At 37.8% G+C, this 17,399-nt stretch overlaps 2 protein-coding genes across 4 annotated transcripts; both read left to right on the top strand.

The window, feature by feature from the left end:
- Window positions 1-674: 674 nt before the first annotated feature.
- LOC103723841 (putative 4-hydroxy-4-methyl-2-oxoglutarate aldolase 2) lies at window positions 675-8,887 on the top strand. Of its 3 annotated transcripts, none has more exons than XM_039115398.1 (2): window positions 675-894; window positions 8,129-8,887. In XM_039115398.1, the coding sequence occupies exon 2, from the start codon at window positions 8,141-8,143 to the stop codon at window positions 8,645-8,647; it is 507 nt and encodes a 168-aa protein (XP_038971326.1). In that variant the 5' UTR covers window positions 675-894; window positions 8,129-8,140; the 3' UTR covers window positions 8,648-8,887. The 3 variants fall into 3 exon arrangements, with proteins under 3 accessions (XP_038971326.1, XP_008813125.1, XP_026656328.1); XM_008814903.4 differs by having other exon boundaries at window positions 688-894; window positions 8,120-8,887; XM_026800527.2 differs by lacking the exon at window positions 675-894 and adding an exon at window positions 1,689-2,123 and having other exon boundaries at window positions 8,120-8,887.
- Window positions 8,888-9,749: 862 nt separating this feature from the next.
- Window positions 9,750-16,419, top strand: LOC103723833 (tobamovirus multiplication protein 3). The gene is made up of 11 exons (XM_008814894.4): window positions 9,750-10,051; window positions 10,504-10,594; window positions 10,671-10,723; window positions 10,811-10,903; window positions 11,006-11,077; window positions 12,392-12,464; window positions 12,569-12,614; window positions 13,757-13,820; window positions 13,919-13,972; window positions 14,069-14,146; window positions 15,926-16,419. Exons 1-11 carry the CDS (start codon window positions 9,902-9,904, stop codon window positions 16,016-16,018), a joined length of 867 nt encoding a protein of 288 aa, XP_008813116.1. The 5' UTR covers window positions 9,750-9,901; the 3' UTR covers window positions 16,019-16,419.
- The last annotated feature ends 980 nt before the right edge of the window (window positions 16,420-17,399 follow it).

Here is a 17,399-nt window from a genome sequence, read left to right as displayed (position 1 = left end):
AGCTAAATCTCAAGTTACTCCCATCCACCATCAAGCATTCCTTGATTGATTCTTCTAACTCGGCCTCCCTCCCTCCTCTCTTCCAAGTTTCTCTATTTTACATTCTAAATTTTTTTCTTGTAGTAAAAAAATTTTAGCTATATAATGTAAGTACTTGTACGGATATGTGTTTGAATCCACATCGGTTATTCACTGAATAGATCTTGAGTACTTATATAAGATCAAGAAACATAAATACTATTTTTCGGCTAGATTTTTTGGGCGAGATCTTAGGTTGTGACAAATGGTATCAAAGCAAACTCGGCCTATAGTCTATGCGGACTAGGAGACAATACAGCACGATTAAAATAATATTGTAGGTAGATGATGCAATTCTTGCAAATATGTCGATGGAGATAGATGGAAGGATGATTTTTGATCAAAGAAATCTAATTCAGATTTGGTTGGAGGGTGACTTCATAATAATTTGGACCTTCTGAGCTACTCATGTCAATAGAAAGGCTAATGAGGTGGCGGATTACTTGGCCTTCTAAGCTCATTTGGATTTAACTTTGTGAGTCCTCCTTTAGCCAGCGCATCATACCTACTTACTCTAATGCTGTGATGGTCGGTAGGGTCTTGTTTTCACCTTGTCTTAGATTAAGTTTAGGCCTCTTTTACTGGAAAGAAAATAATTAAAAAATTTAAAACTAGGGGGGGCTTGGATGGAACTGGAGCAAAATTGAGAGGCGAAGTGTAATTTAATCAAAAGAAAAAGAAAGCGGGAGGCCCCAAGCGGAGGCGGATGCCTTCCCCGATTGCCTTGTTCTTTTTCCTCTGATTCCGCACCACGCGTCGCACGAAATCCGACCGCACGGCGGTCTCCGACACGCTCTCTGACCTTTGTGTCTGGAGGTAAGCATCGCGATCCTGTTATTTCAAATCGCCATTCTTGACCTTAATATCGTTCTTTATATCTAATCTCTTTATGCGAGCAGTAATCATCGTTTTTGGTCAGAAATCTTGTGATTATTGGGGTTTCTGGAGGAGCTTTGGCAGTTTCTTGTGATTTTTAGCTGGTTAATTTAGAGGATTAACGGTCGCTGTGCTGATCTTGGGCGTTTGCATGGTTCTTTATTAAACTATTAAAATTATAGTTATATCGTTTTGAATCATGATTATTTTGTGATGTTTTGCTGGAATGATTATTGGGTTATTTCTCTCTTTTTTGCCAAAAGTTGGCATTTTTTTTTTCTTTTAATAATATGTTTTAGATTCAGCATCTATAAGTGATCACGAACTATCCCAAACGTGTGGGATTATGGGATCTTGTGCTACTTCAGTTATTAAAGCATGCAAATGGACGCGGCAGGACTGGTGGGACATTAGAGATAGGGAAAACATGATTCTAGAACATGCAAGGTTTGAATAATAATCGTAACAAGATTATTTGTGTAAGGATAGCATTTTGAAGTCATTTTCATATGAAAAATTTCACCTAGATTCTTTTGTCACAAGCTTATGTTTTTTTTATCTTACTTCATGATGAATTTAATGAATTGATTATTGAGATTTATGTCTAGATGATTATCTTCTTGACATCCTGAATTGAATTCTTTTCTTTATATATGCATTTTGTGTGTGCTTTTCGACTCAATATTTGTGCTCTCTATAGCCGATGTCCAGCTAATCCACCGGTAAGATGCTTGGCATTGAAGGTAAGAATAGTAGCCCTACCTAGGGTAAGGCACCCACTTCGGAATCTTCCCAGAATCTCGAATATGCACCCACTTCTGGCAACTAAGAAGTGAGTGGATTAATTAAGATCCTGCATCCCTTGCAAGGATAGGGGTTTTGGCTTCATACTCCATGAGTGCCACTTTGGAAACAGAAGGTGAAAGCAGAAAGTGTCATGTCAAGTGAAAGCAGCAAAAGGTGAAAAAATATGCATCAGATGTGGAAAATGGAAATGTTTTTGAATACATTAAGGAAAATCATGTGAAATGTATGAAAGTTATCCCGAAATCACTATACCCGAATCAGGAGTGGCTGCTTGAAGTTGGAGATTCAAAAACAGACTAGGGCGATGATGTGGTTAAGAAGCAATTACTGGAATGAGAATCTGAAGGTGATATGCACACTGGGTAAGTAGCTCCAACTAATATGAATTTTGTGTATGCGATACATGTTTCCCTCTGGTTTTATGGCCCTTCACATATGATTCACATTATCGTTAGAAAGCAACTTGAGTTTGTTTCCTAAATGATATACCCAAGTATTGCTTAATTCTTGGATATCGTGTTCCCAATTCCAATGACATAGTTAAACCAAAGTTCAATCTGGTACATAGATGCTTCCCATTTCCTATATGTGTCTACTGTCATGATCCTGTGTTAGCGGCAATTCCTTCTCATTGCAAATCTGTTCCTATATCTTGTCTCATTTTAGGTAACATATGCCAATATGTGAACCCTATTTTTGCTTTGGGCATTCAGTTGAAGTCCTTTTTCAGAAGTTAAACCACTCTAGAAGGCGAAGAATTGGGATATGAATATGATCTTTCTATTAATCTGTTTTTGTCGACAATCTGAAGAAGGAGAATGGAAGTTATGCTATGGTTTAGCCTGCTCTTGAAGATTCAGTTAAGACTAAATAGGACGTCAATTGCACACCATTTTCTGATCTTAGTGTCATTCATCAAGCATTTTGATGCAGTGATGGTAATATGAATGCCGCATACTTATGGTCATGAACATAAATACAATGGTTTTGTTTTTGCATTTTGATTGGGTGTGAGGGAGCTTATCATGCATCAGATGAATCAGTTTAAGATTGTACTTTTGAAGTTATACCACCAAAGAAGTTAAAACCATGGAGACTGGTAATATATTAACAATCATTATGTTGATATAATAAATTAAAATTTGTGGTTTATTAATTATACAACTCTAAAGTTTAAAAAAATTTATATATTCTGGTACTGTCAGTCAATTTCAAATGATTGTATTGTAAAGCGACTGGCATTGCCATATAATTCCATGCAAAGGACATGCGGCCTTGTCGACGTATATATTGCTTGGGAAATCTATAGTTTACAAAAGTAGGTCCCTTTCAATCAAGAATGTTGTACTTTCATGCTTCCTCGTCTAAACAAATCCTATATCCTACAAAACCTGCAAGCTGTTATAAATTGTTAATTAATGCATCATTTCAATTCGAGAAGCATGCATATTGAACCTGACAATGGATCATCAGGGTCCAATTTGAAGTTCATTTAGATGCATCCTTGTAACTCAACAATCTTTCCTTGTTTATTACATTGTTTTCTTGAGGAAAATTTTGTATCTTTCTATTGTGGAAAGCTGAATGTAAGATGCTCTTCTTGATTTTTATCTATTTGGTATAAGAGTTGGAATTCATTTTTGGAGGTTATGCAACCATAGAAGTTGCAAGTTTCTAGATGAGCCTTTCAGGCATGAAATGAGACTTTGATGTATCCGGAGAAATTGGTTATGGCTATGGCTAATGAGGGCCTGATGGAAGCAAGATCGGTAAATGTTTGTTTGTGCAGAATTTCACATGAGAGGTAAAAATGTTAATATCAAAGGATTCTATGCCCTGGTTCTGGAAAGTCGAGGTGACATTCTTTGAATTATAAGTGGTGTTAGGGTGTAGTTTTGCTAATCGTATAGCTACAGAAAGCTGGCAAAACTCGTAGCGTCAGTTGGTGATAAAATAGAAACACAAATATTGGGGAGAGTTATTGCTCAAAAAATCAGGGAGAATGTTGGCTTATAGATACAAGGTCAGATCAAGTTACATCTTTTTTAAGTTTGCCCTCCCATCCTGCACCTCTTTGTCATGTTTGATACTGAGTTTGGTTCCTAACTTTGTATTTTGTTTATCAAGTTAAGAGCCTCTTCATTTTGCTGGTTTTATGAAGACTAATTTTGTGAAATCTGATTTAGATAAGAACAAGTTTTTGAATAGTAATAGTAACATGGTCAAATTTTGTTTTATTTAATTTGTTGTTAGGTTCTTGATGGCTGAATCTTCGTTCTACGTAACAAACCTGCTTTAGAATCTTTCTAGAATCTCGAAAGATACACCTGCTTCGCAAACGCTTTCTTATGAGAAGTGATTCTAAGGTATCCGCTTCCCTACACTTGCACTTGTACCTGCGTCTGCATCCGCCCCCAATTTTGGCAACTATAGTTAGGTTGGAGAAGGATTTTGTGGTATCAAAAAGTATATATAGTAAGGGAGTTTCTGATTTCTATAGGGAATGGAAAAAGATGGTTATAGAACAGGGCTATGTTAGGAGGGAAAAGAGAGGATATATGGAGGTTGAAGAGAGGGGCAGAGTATAGGAGGAGAGTTTGGATGAAGGAGAGAAGATGAGAAGAGAGGTGGAACAGAAAGAAGAGGAGAAAAATGTTGTGGATGGAGGAGCAAGGGAGAGAAGGAAAATGAGAGTAGTGTGGTGGAACAGGGGAAGGAGTTCCTAAGTTAAGAAGATATCACTAGGCATGATTATTTGGTTTTTAGGAAGGTCGAGATCATACATGAATAAGCTTCGAGAAAAAGCATGGGCTACTGCGTATCTCATAAAAGCCAACTTTTGGGGTTTTTATAAGATATTTAGTGACTAACATTTGGTTACACATCCTGCAAACATATGGATGAACTAAACCTAATATAATAATTCTTATGTAAAATCTTAATTTCTTAGGTTTTAGGAACTAGTAAATAAACAGCCTGATGATTTGAATGAGAATCCAGTATCATATTACATTTTAATCTCTGTTACTGACCAATTGCAGTTGCGGGTCTTTTTGATTTTTGATTTTTTTTTAAAGAATATTTTGTGGTAACTTGAGTATTGCTGTCAACTAGCATCGACCATGCAACACTATTTGTAAGATCAAGATTTTATTTTCCGAAGTGACAATAATTACCTTCTATCAGGAAATGTATGACTATGTCTTTTATCATAACTCACATTTTTATTCTTATGTATTAACTATCAAGGAAGGAATAATCAACAGTTGAAATTAGAGTATATAATCTCACTTGTGGTATGCTATTAATACATTGTCTGCTTACTTTTAAAACTCATTAATTATAACATATTCATATAATACATTGTCTGTTTACTCTTAGAAGTCATTAATTATAACATATTCATATAAAGACTACCTCCATCCCAAAGATCACCAAGTCTGTTGATAAGGTAATTGGGTTCTCCTGATCATAGAAGGGTAGATGAACTCATTTCAGTCATATTCCACTTTATGGGCTAGAGCATTGTGGGTCCTTACGTTTGTTATCTTTACACTTTAAAACTAATTGAAGGTTTTCTTGATGCTAGCACCAACTTCTGCCCTCATTGAGTGCAACTAGATATTAGTGCAGAAGGACCTTTCCTTAATTTATTAGAAGATTGAATCAAACTAAAGTGTGAAATCAGATACTCATTAAAATTGCTTAAAAAGGCCATACAATATGCTAGTTCCTGTAATTTCTTAGAACATTATGTTGAATTAAGTAATTCAATATTGTACTCATAACTGATGACCTTCATTTCTATATCTACGTGCTAATGATTTATATCTAGTAGCTGTAAAGAACTCCTATATGCCTACTGGAAATCAATCTCTGGCCCTTAGCAATTAATTAAACCAATAATGCTTTTTCTTGTTGGTAGATTATATTTGGTTTATGATTTGCAGGTCTGATAAGGTATATGCATTAAAGTAGATATCATGTATTTTACTTGTATCTATAAGTATGGATTAAATCATGCAGGATGTAATCATATGACCATGTGGCTCATGCACCTCAATAAATTTTTCATCAGCTTTCTTTTGCTGATATGATCGCATCCTTGAAGTCATTTTCAAGTCTGTCGTACTCTTGCAATTGGCCCATCTAAGTGACCTCTTTTTAGCCATGTTCATCTCATGTATTGTGTAATGCACATCTTGTATAATCTAGGCTTCTTGCTCGGCTGACAAGTATAACCAATCTAGGTTGTCTGCTATTAAAGTTTTTTTTGGTTTTTTTGGGACCTGTGCATGGTCCGGTCCGGGAGCAAGGTATCAAGGGTCTAAGCCCTAGCCTAAGCTTGGCCTGGCTCAAGTTCAGGCCTAAATATTCAGCTTGAACCTGGTTTGGCCCTTGAGAATGCACTAGGCCAATCCAACTTGACCCAATTAATAAGGGCATGAACCACGATTAAGAGAAAGGAGACTGGAAGGGAAGGACGGCAACCATGGTGCCAGTGGCAAGGGGGAGAAAGAAGGGGTTTGGAGGAGGAGAGAGAGTAGGAAGAAGAGAGAGAGAGGAGGAGGAGGAGGAGGAGGCGGCAGCAACATTCGTGGTTTCCATCCTTTTCCCTTGTGTGCTACAATGGGAGGTGGGAAAGGAGGGATGAGAAAGCAGATCCTATGCCTCCTCAGATGATCCACATCACCTGGGAGCCCCCACCCTCTAGTTACCTCAAGATTAACTTGTCAGCAGTGTCATATGGTAGCAAAAGAGGTGGCACAGGCTTTGTGATTAGAGGTCCAAACTCAGGCTTTGTGGCTGCAGGTGGCTGCCAACCATATGCCACCACAGTTCCAGTTGCTGAATTGAGAGGGGCGTGGGATGGGATCAAGTTTGCGAGGTCAGTGTTGTGGGCTGATCACATTATAGTGGTAGGGGATTCTAGTACAGTGGTGGGATGGGTAAGTAAGCAGTCCATACTTAGAGTGCACCCATTTTATTGGATATTTGGAGGTTTATCAGGAGCTTCATTTTCTTTGATGCGGTTCACGTCTATTGGGCAGCGAATGATGCTGTGGACTAGGTGGCATTCTATATAAGAAATCACTTTGACAATACAGTTTGAGAGAACATATCTAGCATTCCTGTGCAATTGCGAGATATCTTGGCTTGCTGACTCTTCTGGATGTATCCATACTAAACTTGTATGATCCATCTGCTCAATCAAAAAAAAGAAGGGATGACACACGTACAAGAGGGAGGGAGGGAGGGGGGGAGAGAGAGAGAGAGAGAGAGAGAGAGAGAGAGAGAGAGGAGCAACTTGCAGTGGTGCCCACTGAGAGGAGGAGGTGTGAGTGAGAGTCATAGGAGGAGAGGGTAGGGGGTATCAGGGTAGGGGCTGGGGTTGAGGGGGAAGGAGATGGAGACCTTTAACCCTCGGTCCCCTCCCCCCCTCCGTACCCTCCCCCTCTAGAGAGAGAGAGAGATTGTTGTTTCTGGTTTGAGATTAAATATTTATCTAAAGTTAAATATTTTATATTAAGGAAATATAAACAATAACACATTATAAAATATGTATTTATTTCAGGATGGATTGGGCCAGCCCTATATATTTTTTGGCCAACCTGAGCCCAGCCTAAATTTTAAATGGGCTGTGGGTTTCAGGCCCGGCCCAGTCAGATGGGTGAAAACTTTCTGCCCATGCCTCCCAGGGCTGGATGGGCTGGGCCAAATTTACAGAGGCCGACTACATAATTGCTGCAACTGTCCCTTTTCTGGTCTTGGTTTTGCTTTGCAGATTCACATGTATTTGCAGCTCAATGAATTGTTCAAACATGCTGTGAAACAAACTTCTTTATGTTTAGATATAAGAATAAGCATTGCAAGATTCTTGGTGGTTTTTAAAATGTTAGCAAGCTCTCTGGTTAGAAACAATGTTGATATACAGATTGCTAAGCTGTGTAATGAGTTTATGGTAAGTTTTCGCTACAAACCTTGGCCTACAAAATGCAGGTCTTTTCTGCTTCAGTGAAACTTCGCTAGGCATTTTGCCTTCACTTCTGTGATGGTGGAATCTTCTTCTGCATCAATGAAGCTCACGAGAACTGTAGATTTCTTAAGCTAGGCATGCCATGTGGAATATTTGTGCTAATTAGCTCAACGATTTTGGTCTGTTGGTTCAACTAATTGTGATTCCCTTCTTGCTGTCAGAGAGGGCATCGATGTGATTCTATCTGCTTGTATCTTCACATATCATGGTTGTCAACTTTCATATTTTGGTATCTTTGAAAGCACTGCACCTCTGATGATTGTTGTTGAAAGGAACCATTGCAACCATTTGATACTGATCCTAAAAGTTTCTTTCTCAAAGGTACTGTAGGTTAAAACGAGTATGGCTGCTTTACCATTGGCTACTGCTGAAGTTTGTGACGCACATCCACACCTAATCCAGAATGGCGAGCTTCGTGCGCTTCAGCCGATCTTCCAAATCTACGGGCGGCGGCAGGTTTTCTCTGGCCCCATTGTCACTCTCAAGGTTTTCGAGGACAATGTTCTTGTGCGAGAATTCCTCGAGGAGAAAGGTAATGGTAGAGTTCTGGTTGTTGACGGTGGCGGAAGCATGCGCAGTGCTATATTGGGTGGCAACCCTGTTCAACAAGCTCAGAACAATGGATGGGCTGGTATACTGGTCAATGGCTGCATAAGGGACGTCGACGAGATCAACGGTTGTGATATTGGGGTGAGAGCTTTGGCTTCACATCCAATGAAAGCCAACAAGAAGGGAATTGGAGAAAAGCACGTCCCAGTAAATATTGCTGGAACGAGGCTATGTGATGGTGAGTGGCTTTACGCAGATAGTGATGGTATTCTAGTTTCTAGGACGGAGTTGACTGTTTGAAATCTCACCATGACAACGTATTTGCCTTTGTATCAGCATCGTCTGAACTTTATTGCATATTTGTACTCAAGTGACAACCTTGTATGTTGACATAATAGTTGAGTATGTCCATGGACCTCGGATTTCATGCGAAGAAACTCTCACAGGAAAAACCGAGTACTCAGTGATGATGTGCATCTGGTGTGGTTAGAGAACGGATATAATGAAGCATTTTTGCATCTAAAATCAACAGATGAGTGTGATAATTCTGCGGCCCTTCGTTGGCTTACAAGTGCAATAATATAAAGGCCAACCATAATGCTTGAATTATTCTTTTCCTTGGCATATCATTATTATTTTTTTATTTTTTGGTTCATTGACGGCTCACACACATAACGGATATGAGCAGTGCCCAAAAAGTCAGAAAATAAAATAGACAGCAGAGAAGACAGAACAAAAGCTTGGTCCATCCATATGAAGTCGCCGGAATGATGAGCCGTGTAGAAGGCCATCCAATCTGCTTCACTATTGCTTTTTCTATAAACATGAGAGGCCTGGTGGGAGATGCATTCACCTAGCAGATGTTGAATGTCGTGGAGCAGTCGCAACATACAACAAAAATCTTGTTGTATCATATGGTATGGTAGTGGTGAAAGAAATCTTTTTTGCTAATAAAACTTGATCTCATGTTTTACTTTTTCTCCCTTGGAACTGAATAGAGGCAGAATTCTCTTAAATGTTCGCTAAGGTGCATGGCCGAAATCGAAATAAAAAGAGGAATCAAAATTTAAGGATATTTTTGACATTTGGCTATAATAATAGAATTTGAATATTTGAGGGAGCTGGATCTGAGATTTAGGGGATGGGTTTTTTTTTTTTTTTTTGGAAATGGGAATGAGATTTATCCCAAATCCCAACTAACTCATTCTGATTTCTTTCTTCAACCAAACGTGCCTTTAGATCCCTGACGAGTTCGGATATCAGATCCTCGGCGGTCATTATTCTTAAGAAGTTAGAATATTTTGTTCGGCTCACACGTGCTAATAATCAAGTCGGCGCTGTGAATCCCACCAGTGACACGTATCGATCCCGTCCAAATCCATCGGCCCGCACGGTGTTTCACCTTGTTGCAATCGAAAGCCATTTCGCTCCCTTTTCTTGCCCTCTTCTTTGGGGATTATTTTCACCCTCTCGAGTTCTCGAATCTTCGACGCCTCCGCTCGCCCAGGCCCCTCTCTGGTCGCGGGAAAATTTGGCTTTACGGGAAGGGAGTCCATGGCGAGTCCGATGGACTCGTCGGTAGCCGCGTTTTCGCTGAAGAACGCCTGGGATTGGTGGGCCGAGGTGAACGACTCGACCTTGTGGCAGGATCGGATCTTCCAAACCCTCGCTGGGCTCTTCGGATTCGTTTCAGCTGTCGCTCTCGTAATCTTTCTTTCTATATCTCTCCTATCAATTCCATGGATAAGTTCAAATCGATTTTTCTTTCCTTTCTTTCTTTCTTTGTTTTTTTTTTTTTAAAAAAAAGAAGTTTAGAACCGGTTGCCGTGTGCTGTGCTTTCAATCCTGTGATGTAGGGTTCAAGAACTTGTTCTTTTCTTGTTACAATCCATAGGGTTGGTATTTATTTGTTCTCACACACAAGCAATCTCGCAGTCAGAACCGAAAGTTTGAAACATTTGGAGCATAAAGATAAATAATACGATTGTAATTCTCTTTTACTGTTTCTAAAAGTTTTATTTGATCACAACCACTTGCGTTTTGTGAAAGGAGTGCTTTATTTGATCGATCGCACTGCTTTTTTTAAAAAAAATTGTGAACTTGGGATTGTAAGTTGTAGTGACCATCATTTGGTACTGAGGTGGTTTATTTTGCAGATCCAATTGCTAAGAATTGAATGTAGAGTTCCGGAGGTTGGTTGGACAACGCAAAAGGTTTTTCATTTCTTGAATTTCCTCGTCAATGGGGGTAAGTGTCCATCTTAACTAATTTAATATAAATGTGCTGAGCCCCCTTCTTTTGGTGAAAGTCTGGTTCCTTGCAGTTCGGTCGGTTGTCTTTGTATTTCGTCGGAGTGTGCAACGACTAAAGCCTGAGGTTTGCCTCATTCTTTCCCGTCCTCGTCCCGTGGTGTTTTATTTGTAGTGGATTTATGCTATAGCTTTTGTTGGTTATTCTTTCCAGATCATCCAGCATATTCTTCTCGATCTTCCGGGTCTTGCTTTCTTCACTACCTATGCACTCTTGGTATTGTTTTGGGCAGAGATATATTATCAGGTTGGCTTTCAACTTCTGTTCTTTTTGAAGTTATTAGTCTGGACTCTGGATCCTATCCTAGTTTCTCTTTATATTAAATTTTTGAAATGCAATGTATGGCAGGCACTAGCAGTATCTACTGAAGGGCTTAGGCTGACTTTCTATACAATTAATGCAGCAGTTTATGTTATTCAGGTAAGGACATAGTTGATGCTCTGCATGATGAATAATGAAACTCCAAGAGAGGCAGATGATTTCTTTATTGTGATGCTAGGGGTAAAAGTAGGGTCATGATTCTGTGCATTGTGTTGTTGGTAGTCTCTCTCTCTCTCTCTCTCTGAGGGTTGATTATTGGAAATTTATAATTATTGTCATCACAGTAGATGAATTGAAATCTAAAAACAGAATACTTGTCTAGAATATTTTCCATTTGCAGACTTCAGTAGCCATGCAATTAATGTGCATATGAACTTGATATTGTCATTTGGTGATTGAAATGCATCCAACAATTTGCATCTCAATACTTTGTGGGTAAATACTCATTCATAATGAGAATAACATGGAATAATCTACAGTCAACTAAAATTTAAAGCCATCGTTGGAATTGCAGGAAACATGCTTGAAAATAGCTTTGACTGCATGGATAAAATGCCTGGTGTGTTTTTGCTATCATTATGATTAAATGGGAAAATCATGAGAACATGATCTCTAGATGAAGGCATTTTTCCTCCTATTATAAATCTTTTCCCTTCTCTACTCTTCTTGTATGCAAGCCAATACTCTGAAAGAGGCACATACGAAGAGTCGATGTTTTGAAGGGTAGTTACCATGTGCTGGCGGTGACGTGACTACATAATGCATATTGGGTCACATTTACTGGTACATATACAGGTAATAATAGCAATCTTAATAACAATAGATCTAGCAATTAGCACTTACTAATTAGTATCTGATTCTTGGTAGCAATAATTATAGCATAAGTAACATATTGACATTGTTATATGTGCATATTTGCTAGCTTGAAATCCATGTCCAACCCAACCACTGGCATGAACATCCTTATTTGCATTGGAAAACATGTACTCCTTTGGATGATTCCGGATGAGGTTACTGCAGCGAGTTGGCCAGTAATAAAAGTTGTTTTCTGGACCCAATTTGTCATGATTATGATGTACACATTGTGGCTTATTTAAACCTCCTTACTTTAACATGCCAAGATCTTATCTGGATAAATGTTGAGCCAGCTGGCTGATACATGCCATGCTCATTTGTCATTAAAATCTTCCACCAACGTCCATATGTTAAATAAAGGAAAATATGTTACTTTTGAAGAGTGAAACCATTGCTTGAAAGATATTGATGACTTGCTTCTTTTTTATGTGCCTAAGAAAATCTTTTGGGATATATATTCTGGGATCATGCTCTTTCAAGTTCAAAATAATAGTAAAATTTTTCTAGGATGGCTCTAGCATAGGATGCTTGGATGATTCCCATTTTAACTGTTTACAGATTGCACTGTGGTTGCTCATATGGTGGAAGCCTATCCAACCTTTGGTCATCCTATCCAAGATATTCTTTTCTGGTATGGCTCTGATTACTTGGTTTTTCTACACATGACTATATATTGCTGAAATACGGTTTGTTTATTGTAAACCTATAACAATGTGAGAGTATCTATAATGGCAGGTGTCTCATTGTTCGCCGCCGTTATCTTTCTTCTGTATGGAGGGAGGTGAGACATATGTTATTCATCTCCATGCTTTCATAGTCTGATGGATCTTGATATCCACATGCTCGTTTATTGGTAGTTACTCATCATGCGGCAGGACTCATCATACAGCATCTTTGCATGCACAGAACAACTAATATAAGCAAAGAGTTATTCTACTTATATATGATCTGGCTAGCTAGAAAGGAAATAATGTTAGGATGCTCATACAATGTGCTTGTCTGAGTGTTCTTGTTTTTTCTTTTGGAACAAATCTTCTTATCGGGTACAATTCTTGTACTATGTAAGATATATACGCTTGGTAACTTTCTGATGTTTGTTTTAAACGTCTATCTTATGTTTCCTTGTTTCCCCTTGCATTCTATTTTTATGTGTTACTTGCAATTTTCTATAAATTCATGTAGTATAGATATGTTTCCTTGTTTCGTACAAAAACCAGTCTCTCGTATCTGTAGCATTCAATATTCATGAGATAGTAGTTTTTTTATGAAATATAGTTTAGAACTTGTTCTTAAAAGTACATGCAAGAGATTTCTTAAGATAAATACCTACTGTAGATACCTTGACACAATCTCTTCAAAGCTGTTCTATAAATTCATTTAGTATAGATATATCGCAGGTATTGCCATGTCATGGTGACATGGGCTAGGACCTCATTTGATGATACTATTGTTTTTCTGTTCCTTCTGCTGATTGTATCACTATGCACTAATTCTGCAATACTTCATACTGAGCTAAACATCCCAGGAATATGGACATATTTATGCATTTGAAAATTCAAGGATAAACATAAACCTGTATTATATTATCCTTTGATTATAACATGTTAAAAAGTTTATATGCCCATGCCCCAGAAACATTGGAAAAGGATGGTCCACCAGGTTGGTGATATGGATCATCCTGCTTCGAAGCACATTATCGTGTTTGCTGAACCGTCTAGATCATGTAAAAAGATAAGCTATATTGGTTAGGAAAGCAAGTGCTGTGCTTAGTTTCACATGGAGAATGCTGTGGACTAGTTCTTTGATATAATCAGCATGCTTTCTAGAGTTCATGATACAATATAGAGATATTAAAAATTATGCAGTTTATGTGCATATCCTTCCAGCTTTGATTTTTGTAATCAATATTTTTCTTATCGGTAGACTCTTCCTAATGTTGCGACGCTTTCCTGTGGAGTCCAAAGGGCGACGCAAAAAGTTGCAAGAGGTACATTTAGACTGTCTTTCTTGTTTTTTGTAACTGAGCTTTTGCTTCAAGAATCTTTGGTTTATTTTAATTATTTATGTCCACTTTTATGTTTACAGGTCGGCTATGTCACAACTATATGTTTCTCCTGTTTTTTGGTGAGATGTGTCATGGTAGGTGTGAATACTATACCTCATTGGCCAATGTCTAAATGTCTCGATCCTTATCTGCTGATAACTACCTTTTCAAATTTAATATTTGTTCTGCAGATGTGCTTCAGTGCCTTCGATAAGGCTGCAGATCTTGATGTTCTGAACCATCCAATATTGAACTTTTTGTACTACCTGGTACGGGCTTGATCTATGTTTATACATCGATATGAAGCATTATAGTACCAGTGTAGGCAAGCAGCTAAACATAGAGGTTAACAATGATTTTACATGAATATGCACTTTTCGTGTATCTAGGTGTCTTAATAAAGTATCCATGTGGGAGGGTAGAGATGTTCTATTTGGCTGGGAATTTTAATTTGTTGGTTGACACTTATCCATCTCTGAGTATTATGGTAGTGCAAAGACTCAGTACTTGTCTATTGGTAGCACATTGCCTGAGCCTGAGAAGCTCTATATTTCAGCATCAGCTATAGATCTATCAGATACATGTGAATGGTTCACATGTTTGCTCACATTGAATTTTTGAGAAACATTAGCAAAAGATCTTTAAAACTAAATATGATGAAATAACCCATGCCTGAATAATTTATTAGGTCTAATATTTAATATGTATTGGTGATTCTTTTTCGCAATGTTGTCATAAAAATAAAAAAGGGCATCCTAATGCACGAGGCTCTCACCACCATAGGATCTGGGAGAAGGTGAGATGTATGCAGCCTGACCTCCTTGTGCGGAGAGGCCGTTTCCGTGTACTGAACCCGACAAACTTAGGTTATAATGAAGCAACTTTACCATTGCGTCAAGGCTCACCATCTATCATAAATATTTGAAAATTAAAAAATTAACAATTACATTTGCTTAATTTACATGTTAAATAAAATTTAAATGTAGCGTACACATAGTCATGGTTCCAGCTTTACTCATTCTTCTTCCTTGAACTCTTCCCCAAGAGCAAACTTTTCATTCAAGTCAGTCTTAGAATTATTGGTCGGTTTTCAACATTGCAATGTATGAAGAGCATATGTATGATTACATTGTAGCAAAAACTGGGGCAGAAAACACATCAATTGCTGCTCATTTGATGGTGATAAGACACACACTGTTATTGCAGATGAAATTGTCATCTCTTTTGTTTTGTATGATCATATTATTTATAATAAGGAGATTTAAAGCTTCAATTTATATATCTTAAACTTTTTTGAAGAAACATAGTTGTCCTTGAGAGTTGCAACTGTTCAAATTTACTTTAAGATACTTTGGGAATAGTTGAAATAGAGACTTTTAGCAGAAAATGTATGATTTTGCAGTTAATGGAAGTCTGCAAAAAAATTCCTGATCAACTGCTTTGCTTCTGTCTAGCTGGCTTTTATGAGAAGAGAAATGGTTTTAAGTTTGCAGTGAAATCAATGGGTTATGGGATGATCCACTTTGGGTCATACTGTAATTTAAGATAACTTACACTAAACAAGGTCAACCTTATTATAAACCCTGACGCATATCCTTCTATAGCAATGGGTATTGGTAGCATCATTAATTTCATTGCTCATATATGTTTGAGATGATGGCTAACTTGTCGTGCTGTTCTTTGTGAACTGAACTCGTTCTTTGTGAACTGAACTCCCTTTTCACTAAGCCAAGGGCTGATCTAAGTCTGGCTTGTCTTGAAATGACCCAGTTAGATCGTGGGTGATACTTTTACCTGGACTCCCTTGCTTACTAATGCACTTGGTTAGGATTCGGTCTAGATGACATATGAGTAAGCTTGTTCTGTATAACTTGGTTGGTTATGATTAATTCTGAATTAATCATCTGCATTAATTAGTAGTTATATGGTTCCTACCCACCTAAATTTGGTATTTTGTTTTGTTGCTTGCTTGTTTTTAGCTGACATTATCTGAGAAGGCAAAATGTTATATGTATGACAATTGATGGTTCTTTTGTAAATTTTTGCAGCTTGTTGAAATTCTTCCTTCATCTCTAGTCCTATTCATCCTGAGGAAATTGCCACCAAAGCGCGGGATCACACAGTATCACCCCATTCAGTGATTCCGGGGTTACATCACTGGTTTGCCCTGGTTAAACTTCATGAGCTTTTGAAAGCTGGGGCTCCTCCTTACAGAAGTTTGCAGGAAAGAGAAAACCTAAAATGGTGGTCTGCAGTGGCTGCAAATGTTGGTCAAAGGATTTGCTTGCTTCTAGGGAGCATGCAAAGAATGGGAATAATGTTGTGCAAGGTCTGTATAGTATTCCTTTTAGTAACAACAATGCATTTTGTTGGTTTAACCTTGCATGGTCCATCTTACAACATCTCCACATGTTTGAGGCCCTACGCCTCTAAAGTATACAGCTAGTGTGGATCTAATATGATCTTTCTGAGATCATCTGAGCATTATTTCTGTTTTATGCATAATTTAAGCTTTTCTTAACCATTGGTTCTTTCTGTGTTATATCACTGCCATTTAAGATATTAGTCTTACAGTGAATATCTGTCGGTTCACTGTTCACTGTTGGCTGTTATGAACTGAATTTCAAAATACTCGGGCTTTGTTTGGAAGCAGAATAAGAAGGGGTGAAAGTCATTTAACTTGGTTATTCCAATCCCTTTTCAGCCAAACACTTATTGGAATACTTGAGTTAAACCACTTTTTGAAAAAGATAAAATAGAAATTTTTGAAAAAGCTGGTACACATTTTTTGCCTTCCAAATTCCCTTATCATATTTATTCCATGAATAAATTAGTAGGTTGGAGTAATTTATTTCAGAGTAAAAAGGAATAGGAGTAAGTTGACCTATTTACTTCAAGTAAACTTTTCTTCCAAATGCAGTTTGGGTGAATATTCAAAATTCCATTCGTATTGCTTGTCTGAATATGTTGGAAGTATATTTGAGAGCGAAAATGATAAGTTCTGTTTTCAGTAAATAAGTTTGATTTTGGTGGGGTGGGAAATTTCATTGAATTCTTCCTCTTGTCAACTTATAACTGGTCAAAATTACTGCCAAACAAACCGTGTTAAGACTTGAGATCATCGTGTCAGTCGAATAATCTTGACTGCCAGCATGAGATCATAAAGAAATTGTTTCTCGTGCATCGATGTATATAAGCATCAAGGAAGAAGAGTTGCCAATCAAAACAGTTTCCATCTTAATGGAGATGACATGTCCGTGTGTATTGTCTTCATACAGACTCTACAGCACATTATTCTTATGGATATTTCCTTCATAGTGGTTTGTGTTATGGAACAAAGACATTCTCTCATTCTACTGAATATCAGATGCATGTTCATGGATGTGCATCATATGAAGTGTTTTGCATACTATATATCCACATAGGCCTGCTATCACGATCATAGCTGGTTTGTGCATCATTTGGCATGTAATTAGTTCCCAAAAGAAACACATTTCAGCCAGTCTAAGCCTAATTATTGCT

The sequence above is a fragment of the Phoenix dactylifera genome, chromosome 18 (genome assembly GCF_009389715.1).
Source record: "Phoenix dactylifera cultivar Barhee BC4 chromosome 18, palm_55x_up_171113_PBpolish2nd_filt_p, whole genome shotgun sequence".
Lineage (NCBI taxonomy): Eukaryota > Viridiplantae > Streptophyta > Magnoliopsida > Arecales > Arecaceae > Phoenix > Phoenix dactylifera.
Note: the sequence above shows the minus strand (reverse complement) of the source record. Positions and strands in the feature narration are given on the sequence as shown.